Source organism: Lycorma delicatula, chromosome 4, assembly GCF_047948215.1.
Source record: "Lycorma delicatula isolate Av1 chromosome 4, ASM4794821v1, whole genome shotgun sequence".
Lineage (NCBI taxonomy): Eukaryota > Metazoa > Arthropoda > Insecta > Hemiptera > Fulgoridae > Lycorma > Lycorma delicatula.
The window spans coordinates 56964065-56977217 of NC_134458.1; the positions used below are offsets into that span (position 1 = coordinate 56964065).

The window sequence follows — 13153 nt, forward strand, 5'->3', positions numbered from 1 at the left end:
TATAAATTAAAAAGTATGCTGCATAACCTTGTAATCGCAGAAATCACTTAAATTTAATTAATCGAGCACCATCCTCATAAAGAGCATAAAACTGCTTTTTTATTGTCAAGAAAAGAAATAATCCACAACAATAAAAATATCAATTTAATTTACCTTTGGGAATAGAAGTTCCATTAATCGGTACTTGTCCCCCAGGTGGTTTTTTCTGTCCATCCAAAACTTCTCCATTCTGAGACGCCTGTATCTGACCTAGTATTATATTTTGAAGATTTTGAGCAACTGTTATAACAAATAAAAGTAAAATGATAATTTTTATTAACTGTGCCACATCTACATAATAATTATTATAGTAAGTCACAATCAGATTCATCAAATATAATGAGCACAAACTGTTATCACACAAATACATTAAACATGATTTAACAAGGATGACTGAAGTTTTGTTACTTTGTCGGTAATGAAATTTGGTAAAAATCAAAAGAAATAACATTTAGTGAAACTAATAGTTTTTTATTTAAAATTTATTTTATTCATGTTACTAATTAAAAATTATTTGTTTTGTGTGTTTCATATAACTACCCTATTTAAAAAAAAACTTCTTTAAACATATTTTAAAATAAAGTTGCAGTAAGTTTACAGGATGGGAATTTTTTAACCAATAAAATAACAACTAACTGTAGGGGTTACATTTTAAAAAAAAAAGAATAGCATTAAAAAGTCCAACCTTCTGGAAAAATTTATACGTGAATACTACTTTCATTACTATAGATGTCTTTCATATTTTATCCTTTGAGTAGAAACAATATTTAGTTTTCCCATTATACTTGGCTATTACTTTATTGATGGCACCATAGAGTTTGTACAATGTTGTATTGTTGTTTAAAGAATTGAGTCGGCTATTTGATGCTTTGGATTCTTTTTTTCAAAATATTTGTTACACACAAGCTTGGGTTTGAGTAACCGTACCTGAAAAAGGCATCCCTTTTACTAAAATGTTTATAACAAGATGCCAGCTGGCATATCTAGTATTTTTCTTATAGAAAACCATTGTTTATTTATTTTATCCCACTTTGTCATCCAACTGTCACAAATTATTTCAAACTTATTTTATATTACACTGCTTATCACAGCGATATAAAAATTTCTAATACAATTTATCCACTTTAATTTTATTGTGTTCTCCCTTACTACTTTCACTTTTCCCTTAAAATTACTATTTTACACTTATTTCCAGTATTTCATAAAAAAAGAAAAATCAAAATAATAAAACTAAATAAAATCATAAGTAGAAAGATAAATTATAGTACACATTGTAATACAATGATCACTCTATGTTGAATTTTATTAAATAAAAATAGTTAAAAACCTACGTAGTAAATTAGAGGAGAAAAAAGATTAATATTAACATCAAACAAAATTAACATTATTTTAAAAATTATCATTTGATAGTCGCTACAATACAATCTATGACAGTTTGGATCCGTTTTTTAACTTAATCTTATTATAAGTATTGATTTTCAGGACAGCATGTCAATATCAGATTAAAGGTATTCTTAACAATTACACTTAATTGCTTTTTAAATTTATTTACTCTAAAATATTCTTCAGTATTTTTTGAGAATGATTATATAACAATCAAAATTTTCACAATTTTCATTTTTATTTTTATAGAGATTAGCATAGTCCAAAGGCTACCTTATCAGATACCAGGATGGACTGACTGTCTTTTCAGATCCTAGAATTTTCAGCATTGAGAACCTAGCAGGGTAAGGCCTGCACCCAAACAACACAATACATAACTGACCACATAACATGATAAAAAGAAATCAAAGATAAGGAATTATAGTGGGGAGTGAGATAGCATGATCTACCCACCATAGTAGTCTTGTTCAACATAGATACATTTCAAATTTTTATTTTTTTAACGGTTCTTGAGCATTTCTTACTATTTTTCCCCCTTTTCAATTTTGTATTAGCATAGCTTATTTTCAGCATATAGTAATGCTTTATTTATATTCATACATGCCTTTTTATAAATATGCAAAACAATAAAAACTTACAAATTGGATTTTGCTTGAAGAGATTCTGTAAAGACTGGATAATAACTTGACCAGATGGATCAGGCAACAAGCCACCAGTTTTTACTTTTGGTCCCTTTAAAAAACAAAACAAAAAAAACAGAATAAGTTCACAGAAGTTGGTTTATTTCAACAAATATGCAACAAATTTAATTAAAAATTACTTCACTATTTTAGATAAATTAACTATTTCCCCAAAAGCCCAAGAAGGGGATTCAAGCAGCAGACTTCATTATTCTTATCTGTTGTAAAAAGCCATAACCTTAATGACTGTGGACTACCATATGTGACACTAGTCATTCCTGGAAATAACAGCCATTCTCAAGAACAATGAACATAATAAGGGACATGAAAAATGAAGTGATCTCCTGTTGGTCTTCTTTGGACTTGAATGTATTGTGCCTACAAACATATCGCCATAGAAAAATAATCAACTGTCAACATTACAAATTGCACTTTTCATCTTTTTACTGGAGGAATCTCTAGTACTTCGAGTGTTTTAATTTGTAAAAAGAAAGCAACAGATTCAATTACCTGTTCTTCATAAAACATCTTCATAATTATATATACACTGACTCACACAACTTAGAAATAAAATTATTTTTCCTTAAAAACAAAAAATACCTCTTAAAACTAAGTAATATTATATATTCTAATCATAAGAATATGTTATTCCTTAATTTTCATTACATAAGGTATTACCCTACAGTTCAACGTTTTCTGGGCTTACCACACATATTTTATACTCTCAAATTCTAGTCATGGATTTTTATTCATTCATAGCCACATTGTAGACATATTGAACAAATGTATATCCATTTATATTATTACTACTGCGGATTCAATGATCTGCACAGCAACATCAATGTTCAAGACATACTGACATTGTTATGTCATAAAAAATGCTAAAAAAAAACCCAACATCTAAAAAATACACATAAAACAATCCTATAGTTTATTTTAGCATGGTATCGTGTAAATTCCCAGGCAAGATTCTGGAACCAAAACTAAATTAAACAAGAGCATATACGCTGCAGTTTTCAATGTAGATAGTTAAAAAATGTAGCAATACTTTCTTTTTTGCTTATTTAACCGCAGAGAATCACCTTAGTCAATTTTTGGTCCGTTTTCTTTGGATTTTGTCGGTTGACTGTTTCTACATATTCTTGGATCTTGACCTTCTTTGCTCGTCCATAATCCTCACTTTTCCGGAGTTTGTCCATGTAAAAATATTTGGTGTTTAAAATTTCTCTAATCTTTGGTTTACTTGTTGCATTTTCAATTTTCAGTCCAATCTCTTCTAGATCTTCTTTAATTTCCATAATATATCTCCCGCCAGATTTCATACAAAGTGCTCTGGTTACAAGTTGTTTTAATAACTAATTTTCCTGCATAATACGGAAGAAGTGGGAAATTCTATGATTTTTCATCAAACTGATAATCGGTTCTTAATATTCTTATAAACCATTTCATTAGTAGCGATTTGCCATACTCTATCTTTTTTGTAATTTTTATTTATGTAAGCTCTGATAATTCTATGTTCTGTTTTAACTGTTTAGTCACTTTTACCTTCATTTTTAATTCTAATTAAAAATTAGAATTATTATTATAATTAAAATTAGAATACAAGTATAAAGTGCGTTTGGTAAAATGACCGATGTTCTTATAATGTCTTATTTTCGTGTCTGTGGAAGGACATTTTTATTAATGTTGATTTGGTTAGAAGTTGGCGTTTCTCACTTTTGACCCAGGTATTTATATTTTTGTAATAATTTAATTTCTTTATTGTTAATTCTTATTTTATTTATGCATAATAGATCTAAAGCGATTAATTCTGTTATGTCATATGAAATTTTTAACCTAATTTTTCCCACACTTTTTCCTAAACTTATTATTTGATTTCTTCCATATTAAAAGGGCAATTATTGGCAAATCCTAGACGATTTTCCTTTTTTTTTTTCACCGTTGCCGAACTTTACATTTTGTGGATGTTCTTTTAACCATTTTTTCATGATAAAATCGAGATTGATATTAAATAATAAAGGCGAAAGACCATCTCACCTTGTCTTAATCCAGTTTATATGGTCAATGATTCAGAGATTTCTCCTCAGAATTTTACTTTAGATTTTGTGTTTCTTACTGTTAGCCTGACTATGTTTACTAGTTTTGGGTGTAAACCGAAATTCCTAAAAATGTTCAGTAATGTTTCTCTATGTACACAGTCACAGGCTTTTTAAAAGTTAATGAATGTTATGAAAAGCTGTTTGGATCTTAGTTTGAAATATTCCATGATTAAATTCAATGTTAGAATTTGGTTGGGACAACTTCTGTAAGGTCTGAAACCTCCTTGGTATTCACCTAATTGCAGTTGCAGTGTGTTTTGAATTTTGTTTAGGATTACTCGTGACAAAATTTTATATGTACAATCCAGCAGAGTAATTCCTCTGTAGTTATCCGGATCTATCTTGTCACCTTTCTTGAATAGAAGGTGAATAATCCCTGTTGTCCAGTGTTCTGGGAGTTTCTCGTTAACCAACATTTTATTTAAATGACTGTGCGATTGTATGAGGGAATTACAGCTCCCATTCTTCCACAATTTTGTGAATACTTGATCTTCGCCACAAGCTTTACAATTTTTCATTTCTTTTATAGCATTTATAATTTTCTGGAATCATGAACAAGTTTGAATTACATGAAAATGAAGGCAATTGCATTTGTCACATTGAAATATACAGTGATAAACATTATTTGGAGAAACTCTCCTCATACATTTAAAATTGTTTTCACATTGTCATGACAACAGTGAAATTAAAAAAAAAAATATGAAAAATTAATGGATTTTTATTTTTTAATATTTAATCACTGAACAAGTCTTTTGAATAACATTAAAGCAATTTCAAGGTAAGTCCTTTATTATTAACTGATTTAGTAGGGTAAAATATTTTATATAATTATAAATGCTTATAAACAAAAAAAAATATGAAACCTAACACTGTAAAAGCTTTTCAGGCTGATACTAATGAAAGTTTAATAACAAATTACCTTGGAACAAAGTTAAGTCATCATTAGATATGTATTTTTTTCCTTAGCTAATCATTAAATACAGACAATTACTATTGCAATACTAGGAGCAATCCAGAAATTCTTCAAATTGGAATGCAGTACAAAACTGATCATAGAACAGCTGCATGGTACTAGATAGTGCAAGATGCACTTCCTGTCAGTCAACTGACCAAGTAAGTGGCCTTTTGCCATGTAGATTTGTGCTTTTGTTTTTTGTTAGCTTTTTAATGGTGTGCCTGTTTTAATCATGTGAAAACGAATGGCAAAAAGAGTATAAAATTTGCATCAAATTGTGTTCCAAACTTAACAACTTAAAGATAGCAACAGAAACCAACCAAATATTCAGGCAAGTATTTGGAAAGTTTTGTGCTAGACATTCAATTGGTATACTCATTTTTAAAACGGGCAACAGTTAGTCAAATGTGAAAAGTGTTCTTGTCATCCATGTGTTTGACCAAAAACACACCTCCAAGTGTAGCAAAAATGCATGAAGCCATTCTGCAAGACTAAAGAAGAACAATCCATGATGTTTCCAAGTTTGTAGGCCAATTGCACAATACTCATCAGTAAATTCTGTGCAGGAGCTTAACGTGAAGTGTAATAACATAAAATTTGTTCTAAGGCTATTCGGCACTGAACAAAAAAGAGCAGCGTGTTCAAGTCTATACTGAGATAAAAGAACTTTCTGAAACTAACCCAAACTTCCATCTTCAGCATCATTACTGATGGTGCCATCACCATGAGTTTACAGCTACCCTTAAATGAAACATCAATAATTGCAATAGTGGAGTGCAGCAATACCATGGGCAAAGAAGTAAAATCAAGTCGATGTTGAATCACTTTTTTGATTTTGATGGCATCAGCACAAAAAGTTTCTTCCACCACAACAAACTGCAAATGGACAAACCTGCTGTGACATTCTGAGGCAGTTCAGAGGGGATCAGATGCAAACAACCAGACAAAAAGTGCAACAAATCTTAGTTCTTCAACAAAGACAACGCACTCTCCACACATCAATTACTGTGAAGTGTCCAAAAATTTGTAGAGTTCCATTGGAAAAATACTGGAATTGCACTGTCCAAGCAGAAAGTACTTTTAAAGGGAAGGCAGCCAATAATTTTTAACATAATTAATCTTTTTATAAGTTAATTTTGGGAACTTTTAGATAGCATCTCATACACACAGTCACAGTAAGTATTCTTAAGAGTAAAATTTCTAACCGGGTCATTTAGAAGTTTAAGATACAAATTGATAGCGTGAACTCCAGGTATATAATAACTAATACGGATTTGCTGTCCCCTTAGGTTGTATCCATTAAGAGTCATCTGCGCTGCTTCAGCATCCTCCCAGTTGCTGAATTCTACTAATCCCCAGTCTTGTGGGCAACCATTTTTTAATGCAATCTGTAAACAAAATGTAGTCGATTTATTTAATTGCAAAATAATTCAGAGATTATAATTTATTTCAATTCACAACAATTTAAAATCTAAATTTTTTACTAATGTTGCAATTTATCAGCACTCGAATATGGATGTCAGTCAATCAATTAAATTCAATTAATTAACTATATAGTATTTGTATTTAAATAAATGAGTCTGTAACAGTAAACAATGTTATCTGATGTTTATATGACAGATGTTAATATTACTGAACACTCAGCTCCTGCCTATACTACACATTCTTGTCTTGTGTAATCTCTTCATTAAATAGGTCCTAGCGATAACCAGTTACCTTTGGCTAAAGTGACTTATTTTTATACTACAGAGTAACTCTGAGTAAATGTTTACTGAAATCATTTATTAATGGGAATTATTGCTGGGATTCAAGTGGAATTAGTGAAATATCATTTACAAGTCTATGACAAAAACTACTGAAGTTATAGTACTCCAAAAGAAAAAAAAAATTGAGTTTACTTATGATGAAGAGAAGATAATTTTAAATGCTTGCAAATCAGAAAGTGAAGTATGCAGTAATTTTATGAATGCGACCTCTTCACAAGCAATAAAGACTAAATGTTAATAAAGCTAGGAAAAGAGAAATATCATAATCTAGAATTGTGCAATAATCCAAAACCTTCAATCTTATAATAATAGTTAAAAACTGCAAAATGTTTTTTAGCAAAAATTCTTTACTGATAGAAATACAATAAAGCAGAAGGTAAATTAATGAATTCTTCGATTATCAAAAAACTTCTGAAAGTAGTTTATAATATTGAAGACATTCAATTTATGTGATTACAACAAATTACAGTGTTTTTTTTATAAAAAAAGAAAAGATTTTTAGGTATCTAAGGAGTTAGGACAATTGATAAGAGACCATAGAGTACTATAGAAAACAAAGTATTTAGAAACCACCAAGTTATATGCAAGAAAAAACTTTATTTTTGATGAACGCAAACCAAACAAAACAACCCTTGTCTGGAAAGGCGAAACTGTAACATCAAAAATTATATTTCTTATACACTATAAATTCTTAATAAAACAATGGCTGATAAGTGATATACAAATTATAATAAAAGTGGTAGACCTGTATTAATAGTGATTGAATATATCTAGAATTAACACCAATTATTTCAAATCAAATAAAAATATTAAAAAACTGGTAAATATCATGTAAAATTGGATGTATATTACTTAAAAGGATTAACATCTTTACTTTTCATAAAGTCAATTCTGTAATACATTTTAGGAAATGTGTCAGATCTCTCAGAACATAAAAAAAGATTCCAAATTCTTCATAGCTAAAAGAAAAAAGAAAAGCTTGGAGTAGCTAAAAAAACAATCCGTTTGAAAATACATTTAAAGATCAGATGTTAAATCCTGCGAGTAATGTCATAGAAAAATACAATTTATATGTTATTAAAACACTGGCAAAATATGACAAAGAGGAAACTGTGTTTAGATTTCCTCTGTACTGTAGTGAGCTTAACCCAAATTAACTAATTTGGACTCGGCTTAAATGTTTTATCTCATTTAATATGACTTTTAAGAATACTGATGTTAAGAATTCTATTGCAAGCTATTAACAGAATACATGATAAACAACAGAAAAATTGTTACGCATTTAACAGTGCATAAGTTTTGCTCTAATCGAACCAAAATTTTGGAAGCCAGATAATGTCAATGAAATAAAACTGAGTGTATGATAATAAATGTTAATGATAGTGTTTGTTCATCAAGTGTTGTAATTCATCAGGAAAATTATTCTTTAATGCATAATTCAAAATACATTATCTACAAAACATTCAGACATACAATAATATGATTCCAACACTAATGTATGTCTATAAAGTATTTGAATCATTTCAAATATTATTTTTATCTTTAATTTTGTTCAAATTAAAAAATCCTTTCAGAAAGGTAAGAAAGTAGCTGTACCACACTATTGTATCTTATAATAATAAAAAATAAATTATTCCAGTAACAGACCTATACGTGTAGTTATCAACCTTAGAAGATTTTATTTTGCAACTAATCATTTTAAAGAAGCATTTAATTTTTAAAATATGAACTTGAATGCGTATTATAAAATATTTTATTCTAAATATTTATTAAACATATTAACATTAAAATACAATAAATATGTGCAGTATATAGCAATCAAGAGATTCAACACTAAAATTAAAGATTAGGTTTTCCAATTTATAAAATGCAAATTTGTACTGTGTAATTTACACATCTTTAAAGACGCAACAGAGAGAGTACAGTACACCTAAGTTTTGTAAGTGCAGTTGGTTGATGCACAGTAGTTCACTTTTATTGTCTCTAGTTCTTTTAAATGTTGAAGTGAGGGAGGGAGTAGTGAGAGTAAATAGGATGGGGAAGGTTATGAACTGCATAGCAGTTCATTCCCCTCCATCCTATTATAAGTCCCATTGAGACAGGCTTCTGCCTGCAGAAAGACACATGGTATATGCACCCAGGCATGCACATTTCACCTCACTTCAGTGCTGCAATAGTAAAGTTCCTCACCCATGTTTAAAATACTCCTCCAAATCTGCACAAAAACTATGCTTACAAAACTTAGACTTACTGTACTTCATTTCTGTATATGTTATAATATAGTTTAACTTAGTCATATTAATAATGCATTTTTAAAAACGAATATCAAATATTTCTAGATACAAAATGGAATGATTATTAAACTAGAGTCAACCGACAGATCAAATTTCATTTAAAACAAGTAATATAGTTTTACAGTATTTTTAAAAATACAACATTCAAATTTTATAATTTTTTTTATAGATATATATATTTTTTTCAGATATATTAAATACTGTATATAAGCAGTTGTGTTTTGAAACCTACCTTGTCTGCTAAGCTTAGAAAAAAGCACAAGTTTCATGGATAAAAATATTACCAGATTTATCAATGTAATGTTCAATTAATGAATGACAAGAGGGATCATTTATTAATAGTGCATTTTAGAACAGGATTTCATAAATTGTGGTCTGAGGACCATAAATGATTCTCTGAGTCTGCTCTTGAAGTCTCTAAATTGAGTATTTGATCAAAAAAAGACAGAAAAAACCTAACTCAAGAAAACTACTTATCATACACTATAACTGAGAATCACAAAGAAATGGGATTTTGTGGCAGAAGTATGTGTTGAACACTGCTTACGGAGTTTGTTGATTTCATGCAGCAAACATCTATCACCTCTTTTTTTCTGTGACAGATTTTTTACAAAACTTGATACTACTTACATCAATCTAACTGACAAAGAAGGGATTTTCCGTTGTACAATTGTCTGATAATAACCTATAATTTTTCTCAGATGATACAGTTACTGACCAAATTAATGACATGTCAAATAAAATAGAATTTGAACCTATCAGCAGAATAAAAAGTTCACTTTAGATACATGCATAAGGTGTTAAATTGATTAATTTGTTACATCAAGTCTGAGTTAAACAATGGTATTCACGAAGGTATGTTATTCTCAGATTCTGCCAACTTGTTCAACCACAGATTTATTTTTGAAGTTCTCAAGTTCATGCAAGGGCATGAAACTGATTGCACAAGATATATAGGTTTTTGTTTGGATGGAGCTAATACATTCGCCAGTATGCAAAGTAGTGTTGTAGATAAATCAGAGATGTGGCTTCTGATGTTACTGTACTAAAAGGCGGTCAAAGGTATGTCATCTAAATTCTTGACTGTCCTCAATGCTCATGATAAAATAATGGGGTTTAAAATGAAACTTGGTTTCTGGATCAGTTCTGTAAAAAAGACATTTTTTACCACTTCTAAGCCTAGTCTTTTTTTTTAATAGAAAATGATCTCAGCACTGAAAAAGAATTATGTAAATATTTATGATACAGTATTTACTCAGAAATAATTACATATATATATATATATATATATATATATATATATATATATATACACACCTGGCAGTATGGAGGATTAATTATAGGTGAAAATATCTTTCTGAATTCACTCATATCACGAAAGTCTTTTGGTAATTGATCAACATACAGGCACTTTGAATGAAGAGATTCGAATGTGACATGACTTGAATCCAACCAATCGCATACAAGCGTCCAACCATCAACTTGTTTTTTATCCAACATATTTTTTGCTTGTAAGGCGCATTCTTTTGTCGTGTATTCAACAAATCCATAGCCTTTACTTTCACCTGTAAAAAGTATTAAAAATATAGTGTTATTGTTAAATATCTATAAACAAATTGGGTTCATAGATAAAAAAATGAGACAAAGAAAAAAACCAGCTCCAGAAATATTAATCTAACAAAAAAACACATTTGACTTATGGCCATGGTTATTTTCAAAATCAATGAAATATTATTTACCATATTAATTTAAAGAAGTCTTGATCTATAATACATTTCATGTATATCTGAAATTGCTGAAAACAAATTATTCTTACAATGTGCAATAGATTTTTGTATATCTGTCTTTTTACAAGTGATCTTTAACAGAAATAAAAAAATAAATAAAAGTAACAAATTAAAAAAAAAAATTTAATATATTATACATTACTTTAATATAATAATTTAATAATAATGGGGGTTGATGAGCTGATTATTTTCACCGAGCTCAAGAACACAACTCACAAATAACCTAAATAGAATTCATTTGGATCAGTTAAAAAATAACTGGTATTGACTTTATATGCTTAATAGAATTTGACTTCTGTGGTGCTTAGTCACTAAAAAAATTCCAACAGCACACAGAAATTCTTCTTCCAGCATTGTTTAACCACTGTGATCGATCAGTTCTGGCTTATTTAACTTGGCATTGACCATTAACATTAATCCTTACTTCATATCCAAGATTCCAGATTTCCAGGATGCTAAATCCAAAGACATTTAAGGAATTAGGAAAATATCAGGTTTTGAGGGGAATACACAAATTTAATTTAATACAATATACTTTCTTTTCTTTCTGTTTCCTGTTTAGCCTCTGGTAACTAACGTTTAGATAATTCTTCAGAGGATGAATGAGGATGATATGTATGAGTGTAAATGAAGTGTAGTCTTGTACATTCAAGGTTCGACCATTCCTGAGATCTGTGGTTAATTGAAACCCAACCACCAAAGAACACCGGTATCCACGATCTAGTATTCAAATCCGTGTAAAAACAACTGGCTTTACTAGGACTTGAACTCTGGAACTCTCGACTTCCAAATCAGCTGATTTGGGAAGACGCGTTTACCACTAGACCAACCCGGTGGGTTTAATACAATATACTGGATTCTTAATATGCTACATCATTACAGCTAAAGAGACTAAGAGTTCATTCTGAATCTGTAAAGTTCAATATAACACAAACCAAAGCACACATCCATACATGTAATTAAAATTTTCTTGCCATTTTAAAGAAAAATGTATCTTTCATTAGGTAAGTTGTAGTGTACGCGTTAGGATACGTGGAATTAAACAGATAATATATGGATAAGTAACAGCTATGTTTACATAATGTGAAATCCCTCTTCTAACCTAAATTATAATTTATGTATGTATCCACATCACTGTGAACAGAATTATAAATTTGAGAACACAATCCCTGTTTTAAAATCACTGTCATTTTCACAAGAATCATATTTTGCCAAACTTGAATACTGAATAATTATTTTTAAAGATATCTTACTACCTGATTATCCACACAAGATCTTTGACACTTGTAAGCAGTAAATATGCCAATAAAAGTAAATAAATATCTTTATACTAACATGAAGACAACAAATATAGAACTCTGTAATTATTTTACAGTTTACAATCGCACAGTTGAATAACATATACAGAATGCACTGAAACTGAAGGTGAGAATAAAACATAACTGAAACATAATGAAAAATTTTGATGATACTCAAATGATTTTAACAGCCTTTCTGGTACTGGTTGTATTCAAAGTAATGAACTTGACTGTAACTATAGTTAACAATAAATATTGCACCATAATAAAATAAATTACTAGAAAATCAGTAATAAAAAACTCTAAATAACATTCCCACTAATATAACAGTTTGTTATCCTTTTAATAATGTTAATAAATCATGACGTAAAAGCACATGCCTTTGATTTTTGTGTTGTCTTACACATTAATTTAAACTCAACATTTTATGAATGTCCATTTTTCAAAGGCAGCTAATGAATAAAGATGGTAATACAGTCTCTTTTGAATTGGAAATTATCAGCCACACCAGACATTGTAAAATGTTGTCAACATTGTTTAAATAAGTTTAATAAAAAAGAATAACAAAGAAAAGTTCATTATATATATATATATATATATATATATATATATATATATATATTTTTTTTTTTTTTTTGTTTTAAATGTGTAACATGTAAAAATATTAAAATTTTTTTAACTTCATGAGCTGCATTCAGGCCACATATTGTGAGTTTCTCAGACCTGATTTAATGAATTATTTGCTGAAACTAATTTCTAAAAAACTAAATTGTATTTAATCACTGAACTCTGTACCAGGTAATAAAAACTGCACCTAGATCTACTCACTCCAGTTATCTACTAAACCCTCTG

General features: G+C 29.2%; 1 protein-coding gene across 2 annotated transcripts in view; it reads right to left on the reverse strand.

Annotated features, from left to right (window-relative positions):
- Positions 1-13153, reverse strand: part of LOC142322857 (ribonucleoprotein PTB-binding 1-like) — a 243124-nt gene that overhangs the window by 12118 nt on the left and 217853 nt on the right. For both annotated transcript variants that reach the window (XM_075361942.1, XM_075361941.1), the window contains exons 3-6: positions 10534-10781; positions 6362-6544; positions 2061-2154; positions 154-279 (exon numbers count right to left, since the gene is read on the reverse strand). In XM_075361942.1, the coding sequence (XP_075218057.1) occupies positions 154-279; positions 2061-2154; positions 6362-6544; positions 10534-10781 (651 nt within the window). The remainder of the gene's footprint in view (positions 1-153; positions 280-2060; positions 2155-6361; positions 6545-10533; positions 10782-13153) is intronic.